Raw genomic sequence first — 23,396 nt, forward strand, 5'->3', positions numbered from 1 at the left:
ATTCCATTCACGAGATTTACGCTCCAATCCAGAAGGGGGCAGTAATGCGGCAAACTGCTGCTCTGTCAACCGCCAAAAGAACCAACAAAGAAGGAACAGGAAGCAGGAAGTATGAAAGCAATCGAAAGCCTTGCTTAGTTATCTGAACTCAAACGGCGGGTTTCTTTGGGTTAAAAATGCGTTATGAATTCATACAGTGCGCATAAAGTATAAAATAGTTTTATATCCAGTTAGTTATCTTGCAGTTCGCATCAGTCTCCATGAAGCCCCCTCCTCGTAAACGAACTAAGCGGACTGTCTACTCGTTTCCTGAACCTGTAACCACGACTAAGGTGGACCTCAAATGGAAACGAGGGGAACAGAGGAAACTCCTATATGCACTGAAAAGGCTGTGGAAGAATGAAGGGGGCAATTCAGAGATCAACTATGCTACCCTGAAGAAGTCGGTTCCTACTAGGTCAGCGTCAGAGGTACGACAGCCCCGTTTAAAGCTCATCACATTCATCACATTGTCCCCAAAGTAATCAGACACAATGAAAACCTGCCTGTTGTTAACAGGACACGGAATCTTAAGTTGTACGTTTGTATAGAGTTAAGTAGTTTCTACCTGCCCCTGAATAAACACCGATTCTATAGAACTGACGCCAGGATGCGCAGCATCCTCCTGATCATCTATGGAAGTGGCTAAAACGGAACCCTGAGACAAAAACATGTGCTGACTGTCCCTCTGCTCCTTTCAGATCCAGAGTTTTGTGGAATCCCTAAAGGACAAAGTGATTTCTTCTGTCAGCATAGAGCTGAAAAAGAAGGATTTGGAGGATAAGAAGGCAGCGAAGCCTATTGAGCTGTGGACAGAAATGGCTTCATCTATTGCTGGAAAACACGAAGCAATGATTTTTGCTGCTTTTTCTCAGGTACAGCAATATATTGAGTTCAACTTAGTAAATTTCTGTAGCACCGAATCATAATGGAATTCAGCCTTGGGTTGTTTTTTATTGAACGTTTTGAGACTTTGTATAGTTCTAGACTGAAACTTATAACATGATGTTTTTGTGTAGAAAACACAGTGAAAACACAGTAAATTCTGTTTGTACAAACAGAATTGTACATTGTTGAGGCCTTTGTTGGAATTATCCTATTACTTAACATCAGAGTGATACAGTTTATACATTTTATAGGACGTTACAGAAGCCAGAAACTACAGTGTCACTGAGAAGATTAATCAATGATGTAAAAAGGACCCAGCGAATAGTATCTCTTTCATGTGAACAAACATCCTGTGCTGTGTCTTTTTGTTTGTCAGATGCTGACAGTGGCGTCCACGGAGCCTGACACACTGAGGCACTGTGATCCTCCACAGGTGTACAGACCACCCTCAGATGAAAGCCGGCCCGTTGGACGCACCGTACCTTTCAGACCGTTACCTCGTTCACCTGTCCAAGGTACAGATCTGTTACTGAGAATGTATAAAAGACCTGTGTACATAAATATCCAGTATCAGGCTGTTTTAGATACCGCTCAATGTTTTGCCTTTATCCACTACCACAGCCATGTCATAGGTCAGTTTGGGGGAAACGTCAGACTTTTCTGAAGTACAACAGTGTCTTTATAATCTTTCTCAAAGTGTGGCTACTCTGCGCAAACGTTCATGATGTCCTACTGCACTTTATTACCAGTATAATGTTAGACAGAAGCTTTGTTTTCTGCTCGTAATGAGAACCAGGATGAATTTACATTTTAACCCAAATATCAGCACCATCCAATTGACCAGGTTACAGTCAGGATTGGGCATTGGAGAATTCTGATTTCCCCAAGCAGATTTAGGTTTGTTCCTGAGGATGTCAGTTATTTCAGTTTTCACAAGGGCGTGTGCATAACTGGCAGGAAACAAACCACTGAGCTTTGGCTGCATTTCTTTTGTTACTGTCATACACTTTCTATTAATTATAACAATCAATGTTTGTCTCCATAGCCAAGCTCCCTGGTACCAGCACAAGTTCTCCTTTGGTGGTCAAGACCCAAGATGCAACCAAGGGCCCAATAATAGCACTTCAGACACCAACCCAAGTTGTTAGTGAGCAAAACATCAAACAAGTCCCACCCCAGCAACAGCCTTCTACCATCACTCTAAGCCTGCCTGCTGCTACCTCCAAACAGCTGGATGTGGCAGAAGTAGTAACTGAGCCATACTCTGCATCTCAGATTGTGAAACCAGTCACAAGTCCTGGGACGCCCAATTGCAGTTGTACAGCAGTGGGAGAGACCCAGGAAAAGGACAGCTTTACCCACCTGCAGCCTGGTTCCCTCTGTAGCAGCTGTACTAGTAAACTCCCTTCATGTGGTCCTCAAACATCCCCCTGTTCTCTTGTGACCAACATCACCCCAGGCTTCTCCACTACTGCTACATCTACTGTTCCCTCTTCCACCACCATCGCCCCAGCTTCCAGTACTGCTACATCCACTGTTGCGTCTTCCACCACTTTTGCCCCAGGCTTCACTACCGCTACACCTACTGTTCCCTCTTCCACCACCATCACCCCAGCTTCCAGTACTGCTACATCAACTGTTCCCTCTTCCAGTTTTACCACCTCTACCTGCTCCGACACAAGCTCAGCGCCACCACTCTCTACTCCTGCCACGCCGCTTCATGACAAGTGTGGTCGCACCAGCAAATGTGCTTCAGAAGACATCCCCAGGACATTTGGTGTTAAATTTATAGTGGACTTTGAGAAGATCTATCACTTTTTGAGTGTCATCTCCAAACCGAACATGGACTGCCAGTTGACACCCATGGGTAGGCTCAACATTCACTGCCTGTTGTTAGCTTGCTGTGCCCAGCAGATTGCCAAAGGACACATACTTTATAATACTTATAATAACTGATATGCAATTCCACATTTGTTTAAGTTGTTCTTGGAGAAAACGCGTATTTTGCCAGACTTTTTTTTCTAAATCCATTGTCGTCTTTGGCTTTCAGAGAGCGCCATAGTTTTGGACCTGTTGATGTCTCTCCCAGAGGAAGTCCCCCTACTCGACTGTGACGAACTTCAGAAGCATTTTGTCCAGGTAAGATTGCATCTACTGGAGAAAGTATAAAAGTCAGATGTTTTAGAACTGCAATACAAACAAAAGTTACTTTTGCAAAGTGGTGTTACATGGATATACTTACCTCATAGAAAATAATATATAGTGGGATTAATAGAGGCACCGTTTTCTCATTCTGCTGCTCCTTGCAGTGTGTTAGTGTCCTCTCCTGAATGCCGTTATGATATCACTGCTCTAGCTTTGTTCTCGTAGCCTCTAGAGTTGACAGTTGCTGATTTGGAATACCTGCTTTTCTGACATTCTACACTTTTATACTTTTATGTGATATATACTAGCAGAAGGTCGTGTATTGTTATTTGCTGCTCACACATTCACCCTGAATGACCTTGCTCACTGGTGCACAAGCCTGATTAGTACAGTAAGTAGGAGTAAGCTCCATGTGTCTCCCATCAGCCCTGTTCTCTTTCTTCTAGGTGTACCGGTGTCTGTCTGCCCCTGCAGACTCTAAGATTTCAAGAGAAAGGTTGAAGAACCTAAGAGACAGTCTCTCTGGTCAGACAGATGCACAGGCAGGTGCGAGCAGCGCCCGACCAGACACAGACAGTGGTGGGGAGACGCTGCAGGCGAATGAAGCAGAGCACCAAGGAGCCTCAGGGGGCAATAACGCGGACAACCAGCCGGGGGAGGCAGACCTCATGGAACCCTGGCCTCTTCTCAACCCGTTCTTGGTGCCACTGAAACTTTTGAAGCGCAAATAGGTTGAAAACAAATGTGTTGTTTAGTTATTCTTAGTCTAATAATGTATTGATTTTTGTTTCAATAAAGTTCATCTTTGTGCTGCTTTTAAGACAAACACTTACGCACTTTGATTTGTTTTATTAAATGTGTTCTACTGCCACTACAGATCCTTGCACTTTGTGTAAAATAGGAATAATAGGGCATACATATTTTATACAAGATTTCAGTAAAGCTCAGTTCAAGATGTTGTGATATCTCGTGTTTGACTAGAATTAAGGAAAAAAAGTACTACCTAGAACCGGGAGTAGTCTCCAGTGATGCTTAAGAGGAAACAAGTTTTAATTTCAACATATCTAGTGTCAGATGGCTAATATTTAATCAGTTGAGAAGAAATGGTTGGGTTTGCTCCTTAACAGCTGATACATTTTGTACAGACCTGCCAGAGTTCATGTCAGAGGCGTCAATAAAAACGCTTGTTGTAATAGTTTGACGGCTAGAGGGCAGTATAGTAATCTGGATCACGAGTGCTTTCCTATGAGGCAACCAAGTGGATGACAAGTGGAAGTTTAAGTGAGTAACGTACAGGGTTGTTGCTTCAGTTTTAGTTAGAAGAAGCCAATAAACACAATGGAATTGATGCCATATAAGTAACAGGTCATTTATACCAGCACTACATGTAGAAACTGTATTGCACTAACAGATGATTGGAGTTGTATGTTGCTCCTCTGGTGCATGCATCACTTCAGTGTAATCTGTTAACAGCCACCTGGTGGCGCAGCACCACAACAGGCTTCAGGCTGAACAAGGCAGCTCATCTTTCATTACCTCATTGTGGGGCTCAATTAACCCAGGTGACACATTTGGTCTGATTCACACAGAGGTCCTCGGCTTCTGCATCTGCACAAGCGCTAATTCTCTATTCTGTCCTCGGTTCCTGTAACGACCAGACGTTGCCTCATAATGACATAATGTTCCCACAGAGCAAATGTTTCTTTCTGCTCATAGTCTGTCTGTGTTAACTGTCACCGGTTTTGGTGTTATAGTGAAATAAAGGCATGATGTAGACTTAATTATTTACTGTGAGATCATATTGCCTCAACTCAGACTCAGAGGCTTGCTGCAAAGGCCAGGTTAAAACAACCCTCACCCTTAAAAGAGAACACACAGAATAATGCAAAGAAATTGCAGTTACCGTTGGCCTGAGCAACCAGGTCACAGTGAGTCTCAGGATGCTCACAGGGGTCCAGCAGACATGAGCTAACGCCAGTCGAGGCAACTATTGATCAATACATCTTGTTTACTGTCAACATGACAAATAGAGTGAGGCTGGTGAACAGAGGTGTGAGATGGTGAGGAGACAAGATGGCAGAGCCCACAGAGGTGCAGATGATTATTAGAATCCAGTCATGGTGTACTGTAAATATATGATTATTAAAATAAAAAGCAGGTGGTAACAGGGTGGAGGGATCAGGAAAGGTTTTTTTAATAAGACTTGCACAGCACAGAGATCATATTATGTTAGAGGCTTACTTCATTTTTGTTGTTGTGAAGATGCACTCTGAGCCTTTACCGCCAACATATGCAGCCTACCATGAACAGAGTCTAGAAGCTCGGATGGGGATGGGAGAAACGCAGCTCATTTGTTTCCTGGATCACTGATAAAACGGCACTCGGTCAATGACGACTGCTGACATAAAACCAAATTAAAAGATGAGCGATGACCTCTGCACTTCTCATGTTTGTTCCCTGTCGTGTGAAGCCTTCAGGGTCTGGCTCATGTATCGAGCAGAAAACAAACCACACGACGATGGATTGAAAAGCGAGACATTAGCATGACAGACCCCTGTAATGTGAACCAAGCCCACATCCAGTAGTGTGTGTGCGCAGCCGTCTCGAGCAGTGAGTGCTTGTCATAGAAAATACAAATTACAGCAGAGATCCAGTGGGATGCAGCGTGAGGGGGAGGGAGAGATTGATAGGTTATGCCCAGTCAGTGTTGCTGCAGTAGCAATTAGATAATAGGTCTGGATCAGCAGCATGCAGCCTGCTGAGGATCATTAGAGATTAGCCTGAGAATGCTGTTTCACTGCCTGCTGCACGTACAGTGGAGCTGCTCTGCACTGGATCACATCATATCTATGCTCATATGAAGGTAAAACATGTGCCTCGTGTGTTAGTTGTGTATAAAATCTGCGTGTCCTTTAAGTCTCATGTTGTTGGTTTAAATCTAAGTATGTGAAAGTCATCAGGGCACCAATCATGAGATCCTTCCACAAAGGGAATGTTGTGGTGTGCAGGTTGCAAAATCACACAAATGTGCATAAAAATTAATGTGAGAAACAATTACTGTTGGATATAGTTCACTTCCTGTCTTTTATTATTATTAACAAAAATGTGATAATGCTGAACACTGTAGTACTGTAGAGATTTAACACAAGGCAGGTAGATCCTCTCACTAACCAGTTTATTAGGGACACCTGTACAGTCTAAGTCAGTCTGATACAGAAGGTTTGTTGGAAATGTAAAACATATATTTACAAGGTTATCATTTCTCAGTTCATGAATTGAAAGATGGTCAGTTCTAGTAGAGAAAACGTTTCCTGTTGGGAGCTGGAGGTCAGTCCAGTATTTTGTAGGATGGGTCCAAGGTTATTGACCTTGAATTAGACAGTACTGGTGTTGCTAATACATTGAATGTTCACAACACACCTGCTTATTTCCCAAACTTTACCATTTACCTCAAGTATGTGAAGCATCAGGCTGCAGAGCCGAAGTCGCAGCCCAAGAAGCAAACACACAGCATGAGTGAAGTGTACTGTACGGTTAAGCATTTAGTATGTAGATGGATGGTCATGTGCATTAGTGTAGTTGAAAGTGAACCGTGTTTGCACTTTTAGGGCCGACCGTATTGACTACGCAATAAACAACCAGTGGAACTGCAATGACTCCCTAATTCTCTTAGAGCTGTTTGGCATTATGCTGAGAAACACACTGTAATGAGGTGTGTGTGTGTGTGTGTGTGTGTGTGTGTGTGTGTGTGTGTGTGTGTGTGTGTGTGTGTGTGTGTGTGTAAGGTGGGACAGGTCAGATCTGAGGCTTTTAAGTTGATTAAAATTTCTTGCCACTGCAGTAGCTCGGCGTCGCTTCCTCCTCCTCTGCATCCTCTCCACCTCTCCCTCTCTTCAAAGACGGCAGCACTACGCCAGCTCGGCTAATTAAATGCATGAGAACTGCCAGTCGCACTCAGGTGCAGCCATAGGAAAGCTTTATTGCAACCTGTCATCTCGCCATTTGACCGAGAATGTCCTCATCACCTTCTCTGTGCCTCAGTTACGGCTCAAAGACATCCTGACTGTACTCAGAATGATAAAGGGGTTGATCAGGATTATACTATAATATACTGACTATAATGATACAGGAAAATGTGCTAATAGTCACAAATATAATATATACAGCCCAACAAGGTAACGCTGGAATTACAGGTCAAAATGGAAAATTCATGGTCAAAAAGGACTTCATCTGGATGAAAGCTCTTGAGATTTCCTTCATATGAGCTGCCTCCGTCAGCTTTATTAAAAGCCCTTGATCGTTTTCACCTGTTGTCTCCCTCTGGGCTCCGATCGTGTGCTCCCACTCAGCAGCTTTCCAGCCTCGTGACACCACGCTTCCATGTTTCAATCACGCCAAACCGCTGAGCTAATCAACAGGACGCCGCTCAGAACCTGGTGAGTTCTACCGCCGCTGTGGTCTCACGAGACAGAACATCACGCGTCTGGACTCACACACTCACACACGCACACACAGACCTTCTCACCTGATGGGAACTGACACCCAGCCGGTACCGGGTCACCTGACGTGCTCAAAAAGTGGAATGAGGGCTACCGAACCAGCAAACACTGTTCTTATTATGTGATTAATCATTGGTTAATCATCATTTTGCAGACAGTCAGCCAGCTTATGGCACCAAGCTTGGAGCTGGGAGGGGAGGAGGTCCAGCACCCATCAGTGCCCATGCACCTGTGTGCGACCCGCCTGGTTTAACCACCAAAGATGTGCACACGCAGTTTCACAGTTAGTTCTGGTGCCATGTCTTTGTTCACACCCTCCACAGGCTGTTGGAGCCTCGCCGGGGAGGATCTGGCACGTTTCTCCGTTCCGTCTCGCCCCGCGCGCTGCTCTCGCGAGAGGACGTCTCCGCACTGTGTTGACACGCGGTATTTATTAACGGCAGTCTCCCCCTACCGTCACTGCTGCGAGGCTCGACCGTGCGAATGTTTGGTAAACACGCCGCTGCTGGGAGGAGGCACTACAGACGCTTGGTGTTGGACCGGCCCGCAGCTCCCCTTCAGGAAACCTCCCCGCTGTTCCGGAACCGCCGGCCCGGCGTCGTCGCCCGTCGGCCCAGCAGAACCAGGAAAGAGCGGCACAAACGCCCGCGGGCACTCGGCGCTGGTTCGAATTAGGTAAGAGGAGGTTCGGGAGTGAACCCGCGCCCGCACGTTCCGCGGTGGGACACGAATAAACGGTACGGAACGGAAGGGTTTCAGCGGCTGTTTATCCGAGCGTGCCCCAGTCTCCGGTACATCCCAGTCGCCATGGTTACGGGTCATTTCAGCCCCGGGTTTGGTGTCAGCGGGCGCGCAGGCGGGCGGCCAGCGAACGCCTCCTCGCGCTGCGTTCAGGTGCGGGTCGACCTGGTTTCCACGGTGACTTGACGAACGCGATGCTGCGCCCTGTTCTGTTTCATTTTGGAGACGCGGCGCTGGTGAGTCGACGTGAGGGGCTTCGCAGATGTGCGCGGCTGGCGTCGTCTGACATCGACGCGCGAGCTCACACTGAAGTACCTGCATCGCGCTTCATGTGATGATGATACAGATGATTGTTATTCTAACTACCCAAGTATTTTAATGCAGGCCCTCGTCGTCCTTCCTGATATTTGTGTTCATTTATGTCTATTACACACTAACACACACTTGGCCTGCGTCACAGTTGATGTGTCCGTTCAAGTTGTGCTTTGTGTTCAGCGCTCCATCAGCCTCCTGTGCTGCATATTGCATAACTGTGGGTGCTTTGAGGGTCCGCGCGCTGGCACCCAGGAAGGACGATGCGGCGCGTTCGCCTCAGAGGGAAGTTACTTGATAATATGTTGACGTCTGTGTTTGGGCCGAACTGCCGCCGCTGCAGCGGGCTGCTGCTCGGATTTATGACCACTGTAATCCATAAGAGTTAATGGAGGTCTGGCAGCTGGCAGGGCGCCTCGCCTTCATGCGTTCTCAGTGGGGCGAGTGCCAAGGCGCGAGCGGCGCTGCAGCCTTCGCTGGGGACGGAGGAGACGTCTGACTGGGCGCTTTTACGTCTTGGGCGCAGTTCCGCTTCACGGTACGCGCCCGTGTTGCTCCAGAGGCTTAGAGCGGGATAGTGGGGTTTGTTCTCCATCGTCATCCAGTTCTGCAGATGGATCCTGTGGCGACTGGCCTTTTCATGCAGCAGTACTGTAGATGCTAAATGAACGCCGCTGAGCTTTTCTATATATATATATTTTTTGGTACTTAAAGCACTTTGACGCTCATAAGTACCTGCTCTGCTGCAGTTGTGGTTCCAGTTTGAAACCATTCCTTTTAGCTCCTAGCGTCGTGTTTTGTAGGTGTTCGCCTACTATTTATCGCAGAACATGGACATTATCTTGTGAAAAACATGCCTGACTTTATGTTTCTGAGGCTAATGGAACAGACGCAGCCTACATGTAATGTAGCTGGTGGAATCTGGAGGTTTTATGTTTACTGTTTAGTAATAATTTGAAGTGAATACTATTCTCGTCACCATTAAACTAATTATGCATGCTATTTTGGACCCCAGGGGACAATACAAGGGCTTGGATGAGCGATTAATATTAATAGGTTATAGGTTGTAATAGGTTGCTCCTGCAGCCAGCATTGTCTGTAAACGAGCAGTAAATATATTTAAAACAAAGAGAAAAGTAGTTAATTAATTTAATACAATAAAATGTAATACTCTCATTTTGTGGTGAATTTTCTTTGTGTCTTTGCCATGTGACTTGGACGTTATCCCTATATATAGATACCACCTGACCACACACACACACACACACACACACACACACACACACACACCTCATCACGGTATCTCTGCAATCAGCATACACAGCTGTAAATATATTTGTAATGGATCCTGACTGACTGGTCCGTCTCCAGGCTGACTGACTGTGGTACAGTCTCTGCTGGGTGCAGTCTACCGCTTCACTGTCCAGTGTCATGAGAGACACATGACTTGCACCTGCCCCCAGTGAAACCAATCCTCCTGTGAACTCCATACACAGATTCCCCGGTCTAATTTGAGAAGTGACACGCTTATTCCCCCCCGAGTTGCTCTCTTGCTTTGGCCTCTGGCTCCGGAGCCCCTCTGGGTTGCACGACTGCAGACCTACAGTACAGTACACGCAGCAGCATTGTGTGACAACAGTGAGATCTGTTCGTCCTAAGTTAAATAAGCAAAGACGTGACAAACCGAGAAACCGACATTTACCAACATCGCTGCCACTTGATGTCCTTGGGTCTGCTCTGCTGTGCACCCCCCACCCTGCTCCCACCTCCACTCCAGCCAGTGTTTGTGTGTGTGTGTGTGTGTGTGTGTGTGTGTGTGTGTGTGTGTGTGTGTGTGTGTGTGTGTGTGTGTGTGTGTGTGTGTGTGTGTGTGTGTGTGTGTGTGTGTGTCTACGAGGTCTGTGCATGTGCTTCCTTTCTCCACTTCGCTAAGTGCTGAGTCGCTAGCTGCTGGCCATGAAAAATAGGTTGCAGAAGGAAACAATGAGAAAAGCATCACTTCCTTATTACTAAATTCTAATGGAGACAGATGTCTGTAAGATCTGTTTCTCGATACACTGTCTGCATTGTCATTCAGTAAAGATGCACACACACAACTACTGTCCCAGTCAAAACATGTCAGTAATACATACAGGTATCAAAATATTGGGCTCCATTTTAAGATAAACGCATACGGCATGGAATAATAAATGTGTTAGGATTCATCAATAACTGATTCATTTATTACGTTGGCTGCTTATTCCTCACAAAGAGCTCAGGCTGCTGGAGCCCATCCCAGAGTACAGTCAGCCAATCAAACAGCCACATACATATATACAGACAATCACTCACACCTACGGACAGTTTAGACTCTCCAATCAACCTAATAGTAGGTTCTTGAACTGTGGCACGAATGTGGGGAAAACCCACTCAGACACTGGGAGGATTTGTCTAATTACATCCACACTGGTGCATTCACTGATTTCTACCAGCAATGCTATAACATTTATTTTTAAAGCTGTTTATAATTGAGACACAAGCAGACATGTGTGATCAGACACTCATCTGTTTCAAATGATGAGACAGAGATGAGGAAGTGTTTATTTTAGTGGGAACCTTGTTGAACAACGGGCTGCAGTGACGTCGCAGCTTTGTGAAGTCTCGCTATCTTAGCGAGGTTGTTGTCTGTGGAACAAAAATAAAAGTGTGGCATCATGCGAAGTAGCTGATGCCGTGACTCCTCGCGATCGGCGGATAAAAAGTCCCGTAGAAGCACTTCCTCATCACAGCCCTTCCTCCCCGTTCACATCCCCGCTGCCTCGCTGACCCTCCTCTCCTCCACCTCATCCTTGTTGTTCCCACTGCACAGCTGTCGTGGCTATTAATAATTGCAGCGCTTATCTCTCATCTTTCTACTTCCATTCTTCCATTCGCTCTCACCTGCTCACTTACAGTACAGCAGTCGTCCCTTGGTTTCCAGCCCCCATCTTTAGTAGAAGTGCACACAAAATACAGTAGATGATGTTGCCTGGTAGTTTGTGATGCAGATGCACGAATGTCAATATACATTTTTCATATTGCTAATTGTTATTTAACCTTGATTTAAGCAGATCTAGATCTTAATTGTTATTAGGTAATAGTGTGACCTGGGAAAGACAACAGTATAACATAACAGTAAATACAATAAGATATACAACAAACAATAATTTGGACAGTAGTAAAATGGTTTTATTGGTTTTGGACTGCTTTTACACTGGTCCCATTCTGTCTGACTGCTTGTGTGCTGTTTATTGTGTCATTTATGCCAAACAGAGCTTTGTTTCAAGGATCTAACTCGAGGCGTTTGCCAAGCTCTCTTCCTGAAAGTGTTCAACAATGACTGGAGGAGACAGTTGTCTTCCACCTGTCCGGTTGGGACGTTGCTGTTTATGTTTTGTAATGTATGGTGGTCATAGCAACTGGATTAGTTTAGAGGTGCTGTAAAGGATATGTGTGTGTGTGTGTGTGTGTGTGTGTGTGTGTGTGTGTGTGTGTGTGTGTTATTGATACTATTTATGAACACACACCCTCTCGGTTGTATATAGATAATCTATTTTGGTGATTTCACATCTTTCTGTCTCTCGCCAATGCGGTGTGTTTATGTAATCTGACTTGTTTCCCGACATGGACCCACATTGACTGTGTGAATGAAAGGTTGTGGTTTGTGCTTTTGTGTTTGACTTTGAGATGCACAAGCAAGCAGCAGGAACATTAGGAGAACTGAATGCTGATGGGGAAAAAAGCCTGCTTGATTTATTAGATTTCCCCGTCTAAACGAATCTGAGCAGAATAAAATTATGCTGAATCCACAGCATTAATATGCATCTGATCATGCTGCCCCATTAAAAAATGGGCATTTTTCATTTGGCAACCAGTCTCATATTATCTACATTATGTTTTAGGCTTTCTTAATGTGCAGTAAGGCTATTACGTTATAATAATGTTGTTATAACGCTATTAATAGCCACTGAGTCTGGTGAAGCTGAGCACCACAAAAGAGCAGAGACAAAATACTTGTCATATTTCCCTGGACAAGCTTTTACAGCTGTGATAAGGAATGGAGCCAGGAGTCTTTCTGCCAGCAGCCATCACCTGGAGCAGTGACTCTCCTCTAAACAGTATTAGCCTTTTGCAAAAGGACAAGCTTGTATTTCATTTGATTAGAACATGTACATCCTTCATCCCTGTGTGTATCTTACAGGTTTGTGTAGATTTATGATCCTGGGCCGCGTCGATGACTTGCACAAACGCACACCGTAGTGGTTTAAACCGGCTTCTGTGTGTCGCGTTGAGTAGTAGGCGCTATAATTTTCCACTCTGCTCGCTAAAGTATCCATCGGTGGCAGTGTGGTGGTGCCAGCTGCTTGTGATACGCGCTCAGTCTGAGCTCCAGGGCCTACGCTGCAGTTCGCGTTGGCGTTGACCCCCTTTTTAGTTTTCAGCAGGTGTAAACAAGAAGATCTCAGACAGATTTCTCATCTCAGTCTTGGGGAACTGTGGTGTTTACATAGTGCAGACCTTCACCACTTTAGCGCTTTGCCTGACTGGGACCAGTATGGTGAAAAACAACATGCAGTGAACTTGAGTCACGGCTTCACTGTCCAATGACCGTGAGGCCTTGTTGTACCATTGGACGTTTTTTACTGATCGCGTTCCTTACGTCCCTTTATTCCATCTACGTCCATTCTGGAATTCACACCGTACTCCATCACCTTGTAGCTTCTAAAATGTATGTCTTGTATATATATTTCTTACAACCGCTGTTATATTTAGCCCAATATTCTAAGGATAGTGCTGTGGCAAAAAGGAATCAACACAAGAGCTGACCTCCTTTCAGTACAATGGAGCCAATGTGAAGTGTGTCATCCTATTACATTCAGCTGGAGCCTGGTGTGTTTTACTGGCTTTATATGTAAAGTCTGAGCGCATACTTGGAAATTAAAGGATATGCTCTCAGGACAGGATCTACTGGCAGCTTCTGTGCATGCGACCGTCGAAATGCTGTTACTTGACATAGCTCCACTACTCTCCACTGTTCTAAGCCTGTACTGAAGCAGCCTGCAACCACCATCGCAGTCTGAGGCTCAAGTCTCTAATTGACCGCTTTGAATTAACAAGCAGAAGTGTGTTTTACAAACTCCTCAGCTCTTCAACAACGCTGCAAATGCATCCAGTCCATCCACAGTCCCTGGTTGTTCCCCAGCATCTCCTCTTCCATCTAGTCCAACACTTGTGTGTGTATCTCCACCGCTGCAGCTACGCCCCCTCCTCCACCATCTGTCACCATCACAGAGGTGAGGCTGTGCTGTGAGAAGCCAGCCAACCCAGATGGTGTGTGTCCTGGGCTGCTCAACTGTGTGAGCCTCTACAGAGGATCTTCAGTTGTGGAGAGTCCTGGCTCTGTGGAAAACACCTTTTAGAGATCCAGTAAGGGCAAACATGCAAGGAATCTCCACAGTTGCTTAGAGAGAACACACTGATGTGGCTGATGTCTCTGTGTTTTATCTGATTTCGCTGAGCGAGTAATATGAGTATTATGCTCTAATCAGTCATCCTTAGAGACAAACACAGGGATGCAGGTTAATGTCTTATGGGTTTCCTGGATTTCTAACCGACAGACAGGCTGGCTGTCAGACTGGGGTTCTGCATCTCACTGTTACTGCTGCAGTCCTGTACACAGCACACAAACTTTGCATATATCAGGAATGGACAGGAAGAGGAGGTCAGAGGCCTGATAACACCCTTCAGTAACTGGGGAAAGAAAGATGACCACTTCTGAACCCAATGGGACGATGGTGGATGTTCTGGTTCTGTTCTGGAAGTTGTGTATCTCCTGCTTATCCAGTCTGTGGTGATGCAAGACAACAAATATCTTGGTGTGCATTTATTATATACTGAGTAAATAATGTCAAGGACAGATATTATGAATTTGTATTTCAAGTCAAGTCAGTTAATACAGATGAATTATGTCATGTTGAAGAATTAATGGGGGAATATATGAATAAAGCAGAGTCAGGTCCAGAGGGACATGGAGCCCAAGGCCATCTTTGAATGCAGTTTCCTAACCTACAGACGGAGATCTATACAAATGTGACAGCTGCCTCATCAATCATTTGTGTGACAGAAAAATAATCACACTATGCCAATGTCATTTATCACTTAGAAATACCAGCCATTTTCTCAGGCAGCTTTCCAATACAAGACTTAGCTTCTTTCTGTTTTGTGGTTACAAACAACACGTCGTTTGTCATTTTTTATATTTTGGCATTTACTGCACTGGCTAAAAGAACCAGGAAGTAAATCATAGAAGACATGGCTGTCACATTAATCACCATTGAAAATAAATAAAGAAGGGAACAGCCCTGCTTTAGTGCAAAGTGTGGAAAAGATCAGTTAAAAGAAATCATTGAAATACCTTTGCTAGTGTTTGTATCACGCTGTCCCCTCATCTGATTTGTCCCCCCTAATTCCAGCCTGTTTTCTGTCACTCCCTGCCTGTAATCACATTACTCCGTCTGTGTGCAGGTCTGAGGCGAAGCAGAGCAGGCTCTGCCCTCCCTGACTGTTCCGCGAAGGAACCGGGACCCACAGCTTCATCCAGACGGACCACCCTTTGCTTCCACCATGCAGATGTCGGTCCTTCTCCTCCTCTCACCGCTCGTTCTCCTCTCCTGCCTCGTTCCCTGTTGTTCCTCCCAGAGCGAGGCGGACCTCGTCGTTCAGACGCGCGCAGGCCGGGTCCGCGGCGTTCCCCTGCCGGTGCTGGACCGAAGCTACGTCACCGCCTTCCTGGGCATCCCCTTCGCCGAGCCTCCGGTGGGGAAGCGGCGCTTCCGCCGTGCCGAGCCCAAGGGCAAATGGAGCGGGGTGTACGAGGCCAACGCCTACCCCAATGCCTGCTATCAGTTTGTGGACACGTCGTACCCCGGCTTCCAGGGCATAGAGATGTGGAATCCCAACAGGGAGATGAGTGAGGACTGTCTGTACCTCAATGTGTGGGTGCCCCCCTCGCCCAGACCACACAACCTCACTGTCATGGTGTGGATCTATGGAGGAGGTATAAGTTACACTGATATGGGAATAATAGTCACTAACAAACTACAGAACTAGAGCACCTTTTATGTATTTTCAGGATTCTACAGCGGCTCCTCCTCTCTGGACGTTTACGATGGCCGTTACTTGGCTCACAGCGAGTCGGTCATTGTGGTGTCCATGAACTACCGCATCGGTGCCTTCGGCTTTCTCGCCCTGCACGGCTCCTCTGAAGCCCCTGGCAACATGGGTCTGCTGGACCAGAGGATGGCACTGCAGTGGGTACAGGACAACATACATTTCTTCGGTGGGAACCCCAAACAGGTTAATTTCTAACAGTCTCATCGCTTGTTTATACACGTGGGCGGTTTGGGATCATTTTAAACCTGATCCCTGTGCGTGTGCGTGTTTTCCTGCGTGCAACAGGTGACTATCTTCGGTGAGAGCGCTGGAGGTGCTTCAGTAGGATTTCACCTCTTGTCCCCGGACAGCCGGCCCACTTTCACCAGGGCCATTCTTCAGAGCGGGGTCCCCAACTGCCCCTGGGCCTCGGTCAGTCCCGCTGAGGCCCGCAGACGGGCCACGCAGCTGGGGAAACTGGTCGGCTGCAACGGAGGCAACGACACGGAGTTGGTGGACTGTCTGCGCAGTAAAAGTCCACAGGAGCTCATTGATCAGGAGTGGCAGGTAATGCAACACGTGGGGGGCAGAATACCGAAATGCCAATGTTCTTGGTGTTGTGTCACTATGTGGATGGTTCTGAGTGCACTGACTTTTTAATCTACCATTTTAATTCACGCATCAAAATTCTTCGCCTCTCCACAGTCACGCAGATCAAATCAGGGCTACGTTTGTCATCTTATTCTGAGTAGGTTCTGCCGTGGTCGGCCCTCTTCCGGTTCTCATTTGTCCCCATGGTGGACGGAGAAGTTCTGCCCGACACGCCGGAGGCCATGCTCAACTCGGGCAACTTCAAAGACGCTCAGATCCTCCTCGGCGTGAACCAGGACGAGGGCTCCTACTTCCTGCTGTATGGAGCACCAGGCTTCAACAAGGACAACGACAGCCTGATCTCCAGAGAGGACTTCCTCGAAGGTACTGTAAAACCCATGTAGCTGAAAAAACAATGAAAGGGATTGATGCAGTTTTACTTTGAGATGCCTCCCTCACGGTTCCCCTATCGGCCAGGTGTGAAGCTGAGTGTACCACATGCTAATGAAATCGGCCTAGAGGCCGTGGTGCTCCAGTACACCGACTGGATGGATGAAAACAATGGGGTGAAGAACCGCGATGCCATGGATGACATCGTCGGAGACCACAACGTCATCTGTCCACTGGCCCACTTTGCTCGCACCTATGCCCAGCACCACGCCCTTAAGGCTAACATGGGAGGACCTGGTTCTGGAGTGGTGAACAGTGGCGGAAACTCACAAGGTATCCTCATCTCTACACGTGTGGTTTCGCCGTGTGACACGGTGTGCATGGCTTTAAATACCTATAAGGCAGAAAAACAGCCCATTCAAATATCAGCAATGTCCAAAAACGTGTTCTGGTGGAGCTGGAAAGCTTCTCCGCATGTAGTGATCAATTCAGATCTAAAAAACAAACCTCTGTGTTGACTGCTTCCGCTTGCAGGAGGCATCTATCTCTACCTGTTTGACCACAGAGCTTCCAACCTGGCCTGGCCTGAGTGGATGGGTGTGATCCATGGCTATGAGATCGAGTTTGTTTTTGGATTGCCACTGGAGAAGCGCCTCAACTACACCCTAGAGGAGGAGAAGCTCAGCCGACGCATGATGAGATACTGGGCTAACTTTGCCCGGACTGGGTGGGATTTATATTATGATTACTCATTATTACATATAAAGAAAAGAATCCAATACATTTGTAGGTTGTGGTATTTTCCAATACTAACTGTTGCTTGAAAGCTCCCTTTTTATTGAGTGTAGTGGCTCTAAGGAACGACAACAGCGTGTAGAGATACTGCTAAAATATGTCTCTATCCTTCTGTACCCTGTTAGAAATCCCAATGTGAACCACGACGGGCTGGTGGACAGCAGGAAGCGCTGGCCTTTCTTCACTGTCAGTGAGCAAAAGCATGTCGGGCTCAACACTGAGCCCATGAAGATCCACAAAGGACTGAGGAACCAGATGTGTGCTTTCTGGAACCGCTTTCTTCCACGTCTTCTCAACATCACTGGTAAATCTATCACTACACATGTAGTTCTGTTATTATTAGTGATATTTTTAAGGAATGTAAAGACTGGACAGTTGACTAGACATAGATGGTTGAAATTAACAAATAGTGAAAGTGAAATACACCATATTAAAGCAAAGTGAAATTCAAGCACCTAAAATTAAAAATATACTCCTATTATGGATTCTATTTTTATTTTTATATATTTGTTTGACGTCACACTAGCTTGTATGCAACATGCATGTTTATGGCCCTGGCATTAGTGCGAAGCCCCGCAGTCTTCAAATGCTCAGCTGTCGCCCATGCTTCTCTGTGCTCTTTCCGTCAGACAATATAGACGAGGCCGAGCGCCAGTGGAAAGTTGAGTTCCACCGCTGGTCGTCCTACATGATGCACTGGAAGAGCCAGTTCGACCACTACAGCAAGCAGGAGCGCTGCACTGACCTCTGATAGGACAGAGAGCAACGAGGATGGGGGAGGTCGAGAGAACACGTTATGGCCATTTTCCTCCATAGCCCCTCATTGAAGTCTGACTTCATGAATTTATTAAGCTGTTGTTAGCTACACTCAAACACAGGCAGAGCTCTTGTCTTTTATTTATATTATTTATATTCGATATTATTTATTTGTGCGTTGTTGCTTTTTTATGTGTGCGAGTGTTTCTTAAGGAAATTGATGGCTATGGAGGGAACCTGGCATCATAATGGATTAATATTAGAATTTCAAAGATGTGTCATTACCTCGGGTGTGTGTGTGTGTGTGTGTGTGTGTGTGTGTGTGTGTGTGTGTGTGTGTGTGTGTGTGTGTGTGTGTGTGTGTGTGTGTGTGTGTGTGTGTGTGTGTGTGTGTGTGTGTGTGTGTCTTGGAAGCCCCAGTTTAAGTTCTCAACAGGCTCATGCCACTGCATTCGTGCTGGTTTACTGTTGACTTGTGCGTCTTTGTGTTAATCTCGTGAACATTGCCTTTTGGACCCAACAACTGTCTCATTTCTGTTGAGACCCTGTTTATCACCACTCTTACAGTAGGACATCCACTTCCATCCCTGTCACGTTCTGCTTCAACCCATTGTGTATGTCCCACATACTAAAGCCAGTAGCCACGTTTCAGGCAACACTTCCTCTAGTTGATGTGTAGTTTTGTGGAAAGTCACTCAGTTCACCTACTGGTGCCTAATTTACATTATTACCAACCACTGAGTTTCGGTGTTTAAGCTTGAAAACTGAATGAAATAATAAAATGGTCAGTAGTTCCCAGTAACTAAGTTCAATTAATTAACTAATTAATCTACTGTAACCCGACATTAATCCTAGTTCTACCGTACTAGTATTAACTTTTACTAATATTTGAGGTGGCGACTAAGCCAGACTGAACAAAAGTGCATCAGAGTGTGTTTTGCTGCTTTTACATTTATTAAAAAAAATGTGTGACATGTTTATGTTAAAAGTGTTTTAGTCACGTTATATGGTCCCATATCAAAGGAACCCTGGCTATTAAAACCTTTATGCCTTATTAAATTAATAAATGTTGTACACTGTACAATCAGCATTACCCAGAATGCACTGCGAAGCAAACAACAATGGTCAATCAGTAAGAACAGCCCAACGGACAACGTGTGTAATGACCAAGACATTTCTTATGAAATGTACGGAAATGTATGCTCTGATAAAGAATAATTGTATTAACAGCCAGGGTTCTGTAAAGGCGCTAAATGACTCCACCGCTAGATACCAACTCTAAGTAACACATGAATAATATTTTAATTCAGACATCATAATGTAGTACTAATGTTTCCAACAAAAATTTATAGTGGTATGAGGAGATATTATCTGGGATTAGGTTAATTTTGTAGATAATAAATATCAAAGTGAAAAAAGTCTAATACATTCCGTTTTTTTCATATCTCATCACTCATGACTTCAGTTTAATCTTGGCTACAAACCTGAATATATTAGTTTACCTAACAACACTGAATGTAAGTGCTTCGTCCACGCTGTGTCATGTGCAGCTGTGATGTATTGTGTGTGTGTGTGTGTGTGTGTGTGTGTGTGTGTGTGTGTGTGTGTGTGTGTGTGTGTGTGTGTGCCTCTTTTCATCGGTTCTTCGTTACTTTGTCACTTTTAATTCATCTTCTTCGCTTTCCTATTCTTCCTTCTCTGCATTTTACTTTGCAGTCTGGACATGAACTCCTCACTTAAACCTCAAACAACAGGTTCCTCGGTTCTTGTCCATACATTCTTCAGTCCCGTTTCTCCCTCTTACCATACGTGTAACTGCATCCCGCCATGTCTTCTTTATCTGCCTGATGTAACTTTTCTCATCTGATATTTTCCTCCTTATCCAGCTCTCGGTTCATCACTCTTTCCCCCACCCCTCCCTGCTGCCTGTGTGCCCACTGCCATCTCCCTCCATCTTCCTTCTTTCTCGTTAGTCTAATGGAGACAGAGTAATTCACTCAGGAGGATAATGTAACAGAGTGCTGGCTCAGCCTCTGACCAGCCAGCAGTGCACAATGGGTGGATGGAAAATGGAGGTGAAAGGCAAATAAGAAACTGAAGAGCAGAGGGGGGGGGGGGGGGGGTAGAGACCATGATGTGATGGAAAGATGAAAGGACAGCTAGAGAAGAGCATAATTATGTAACTCTTGTGCTTACACCAGTTCACTGATCATTTCAAAAGCTGAAATGATACATAATAACAGTCATTACCATTTGGGTTAAGACTGGACTGGTATCTAAGAGCTCACTTTACCAGTGCACAGGCTGGTGCACATGCAGCGACATGGTTTCCTGGCACCTAATGTTGTTCACACGTGATCAGTGTAGTACCGTGTAGCGCTACCGCTGCTAATTCTGTGCTTAAACATGTGCATGGTAGATAAATTTGTTGCTACACAAGTTAGTGTCTTTGAGGATGAGCTCATTTCCTTAAGAAATAAAATAATTATTTATTATTTATCTATATGCACAATTTATCTGATAGTTTTTTTTGCATCTCTTTGGGTTTGTGTGCATAACACCTATATTTTCTCAGTAAATTATTCACAAGGGGATTGTTTTGTACCAATATTTATTAAAATATGAAAACTGAATGATCCACCACTTCATCGAAACCCTTGGCGGTTCTGTAGAAAACACATGTTCTGCTTGGACTCTGGCTCTTCCCTGCAACGCCAAAGAGGTTCTGACGGCTCTCGTTTTACCAATTCGGTCCTATTTCATACCAAACTGCAGAAAAAACCCGGTGGACAGTTTCCTAGAGTTCACATCCTCACATAGCAATAAAAGTCTCTCAGCAGATCAGCTCCGTCAGTGCATGAAGCTGCCGTCACAAATGGGAAACTCAACAGTGATTCTGAAAGGTAAAGCAGAAGTAAATCGCAGACGTCCCGGGGAGGACGCTTCGCCGTGACCCACTTGGCTTTTAGTGCCACTCTATCTGAATGTAGACGTTTGTGTGTGTGTAATACAATCAAACTCTCTGTCTATCACGCTTTTTGTTACGTTTCTGGCCACTGGTTGGGTAATTAAATGAGCGCTGTGATTGGCTGATGGCTGTCCTAACGATATCTGTCTTGGCATGTAAAGCTCCTATTTATGGACTGGAGCAGTGTTGTCTGTCTGTTAAAATAAACTAAATATGATTAAAACGTTCTGAATGCATGTGTGACTGGATGGCAGTGACAGCTCCTCTACCTTCTCTCATGCATCATCTCCCTCCCTCGCCCTCCTGTCAAATCCTTGTGCATGTCCTGATGTCAACCCTGCTCCCACTATATCTAATCTTACCTGGACTGTTATTTTATGTCAGATTTGTACTTTTGAACAGAACTATTATCAAGATAATTCATATATCTTTAATGTTAGCTATGTTTGATGTTAGCAATAACATATATATCGGTAAAGAAATATATTTGATATTTAAATGCAGTGAGAATATAATGTGATAAAACAACAATGAAAATGGCTAGAGGTTGAGTTTTAAAGCAATATCATTATGAAGTCGAACTGAGTGCCATAGCTCTTACTTTGTGTGTTCTTCTGTTTGTTTACCTGTGTTTCAGTCCTCTGCCTCATCGTTGTTTGTTCGAGTCACTAGTACTGCAAGTGTTGAAGGCTTCTGTAGCTTCCCAGTACTGTACGTCTCTGTGTACCACGAATGCTGACTTGATTAAACTATAGCAACAGAAAATAAATAAACCTTGCTACTTCTGTCGAACTCTACAGTTGAATGAGTCTTGACATGCACAACATACAAGGGAAGGCTGGAGGCCCACTGTGACAGGACGTTCCTGTTTAGGAATTTAACTTTTACGCAACAAAACAAGCGACAGCATGGAAACAGTCACACAGCAAATAGACACCGGACCGGAGTCAGAGTCAGCATATCAACAATGAAAAAACACAATCAATACTAACTGCTTTAGTGTGATTTTTACAAGTAGTCATCACTGTTTATTACCATGTCACTAAGCTTTATATAATCTGTATTTACTGTGAAATCAATATCGCACAATACTGTATCTGAAAACAATATTTTAAAATTATTCTGTTGTACAAACTACTGTAGAAAAGGTAAAGTAGTGGTTATTCTGCCCTCTACTGGCTAAACACTAAAGAACAGTCAAGAGATATATTTGAAATGTGACTTATTTGTAAAGCGCATTATAAACTAAAATCTACAATAAATATTTTAGTGGATATTCCAGTTTTGTTCACCAGAGCAGACTCAACATGTTCCACTGGATTGTTCTCAGCTCGTTGGCTGCATATGTTTGCATTTGTACTCCCTTAGATGCTTTTTATCAAATTGAGTTTAGCCCTTGGAGGAGGAGCCACAAATCAACTCGCTTCATCTCTAAATCACATTCATTCCTATTAGTACTGGCTCGGATCATTCCTGCTGCTCGACTCTCGTCTGCCTAGACTCATCTTAAAGTTGTTACTCACTCCCTTCCAGCTGAGACATGGGTTTCTGTTCTTTTGTGAAGTTAGTCCAGGTCTCCACACCGACTGACTCGCCAAGAACTCCTCAGGCTCTACACCAGGGGTCTGCAACCCTTGTCCTCCACAGCCAGTTCTGCTGGTTTTCCAACTCTCCCTGCCCCAGCTAATACTGATCACCTTGACCAGGTGTGTTCAGTCAGTCAGCAGCTAACTGACACCTGATGGGGGTGATCAGCAGAGAGTTGGAAAACCAGCAGGACAGTGTCTCTCAAGGGCCAGGGTTGTAGAACCCTGCTCTACATCATTGAATAGATTATGCTCTTACTGTCTGCTGTTACTGGGTCTGTCCTCAGGGGAGCAGCCAGTAGCTTCATGTCCAGTATGTGAAGCTCACCTCTAATTGCTCATAATCCAATTAATAAATTGTAGTGGTCCTAGAAGAATAAACACACAGATGAACCCACAAATGTGGACTATGCATCAAAACTTATAATTTATGTCAATAGCTTCAGCAATAACCCATAACACACAGACTGAAGGTTATACAATGATCTTTAAGTGACTCACCAGACCTAAAAGGAG

At 45.0% G+C, this 23,396-nt stretch overlaps 2 protein-coding genes across 3 annotated transcripts; both read left to right on the plus strand.

Annotated features, from left to right (window-relative positions):
- Positions 1-63: 63 nt before the first annotated feature.
- snapc2 (small nuclear RNA activating complex, polypeptide 2) lies at positions 64-3,943 on the plus strand. The gene is made up of 6 exons (XM_029140473.3): positions 64-470; positions 741-914; positions 1,304-1,442; positions 1,973-2,794; positions 2,978-3,066; positions 3,519-3,943. The coding sequence occupies exons 1-6, from the start codon at positions 261-263 to the stop codon at positions 3,801-3,803; spliced, it is 1,719 nt and encodes a 572-aa protein (XP_028996306.1). The 5' UTR covers positions 64-260; the 3' UTR covers positions 3,804-3,943.
- Positions 3,944-7,979: 4,036 nt separating this feature from the next.
- Positions 7,980-22,086, plus strand: ache (acetylcholinesterase). 2 transcript variants are annotated; one of them, XM_029140449.3, is made up of 9 exons: positions 7,980-8,246; positions 15,168-15,699; positions 15,775-15,998; positions 16,101-16,361; positions 16,547-16,769; positions 16,863-17,108; positions 17,310-17,502; positions 17,696-17,874; positions 18,200-22,086. In XM_029140449.3, the coding sequence occupies exons 2-9, from the start codon at positions 15,267-15,269 to the stop codon at positions 18,319-18,321; spliced, it is 1,881 nt and encodes a 626-aa protein (XP_028996282.1). In that variant the 5' UTR covers positions 7,980-8,246; positions 15,168-15,266; the 3' UTR covers positions 18,322-22,086. The 2 variants fall into 2 exon arrangements, with proteins under 2 accessions (XP_028996282.1, XP_028996285.1); XM_029140452.2 differs by lacking the exon at positions 7,980-8,246 and adding an exon at positions 8,403-8,548.
- Positions 22,087-23,396: the final 1,310 nt, after the last annotated feature.

Source organism: Betta splendens, chromosome 2 (genome assembly GCF_900634795.4).
Source record: "Betta splendens chromosome 2, fBetSpl5.4, whole genome shotgun sequence".
In the NCBI taxonomy this organism is placed as follows: Eukaryota; Metazoa; Chordata; class Actinopteri; order Anabantiformes; family Osphronemidae; genus Betta; species Betta splendens.

What these genes read in the sequence shown, in the direction of transcription:
- snapc2 (XM_029140473.3), top strand. Translation starts at nt 261, where the DNA reads ATGAAGCCCCCTCCTCGTAAACGAACTAAGCGGACTGTCTACTCGTTT. An exon ending in TTTTTGCTGCTTTTTCTCAG is followed by an intron (nt 915 to 1,303) that starts GTACAGCAATAT and finishes TTTGTTTGTCAG; the next exon opens with ATGCTGACAGTGGCGTCCAC. An exon ending in TTCAGAAGCATTTTGTCCAG is followed by an intron (nt 3,067 to 3,518) that starts GTAAGATTGCAT and finishes TCTTTCTTCTAG; the next exon opens with GTGTACCGGTGTCTGTCTGC.
- ache (XM_029140449.3), top strand. Translation starts at nt 15,267, where the DNA reads ATGCAGATGTCGGTCCTTCTCCTCCTCTCACCGCTCGTTCTCCTCTCC. An exon ending in GGTGTGGATCTATGGAGGAG is followed by an intron (nt 15,700 to 15,774) that starts GTATAAGTTACA and finishes ATGTATTTTCAG; the next exon opens with GATTCTACAGCGGCTCCTCC. An exon ending in CAGTGGCGGAAACTCACAAG is followed by an intron (nt 17,109 to 17,309) that starts GTATCCTCATCT and finishes TTCCGCTTGCAG; the next exon opens with GAGGCATCTATCTCTACCTG.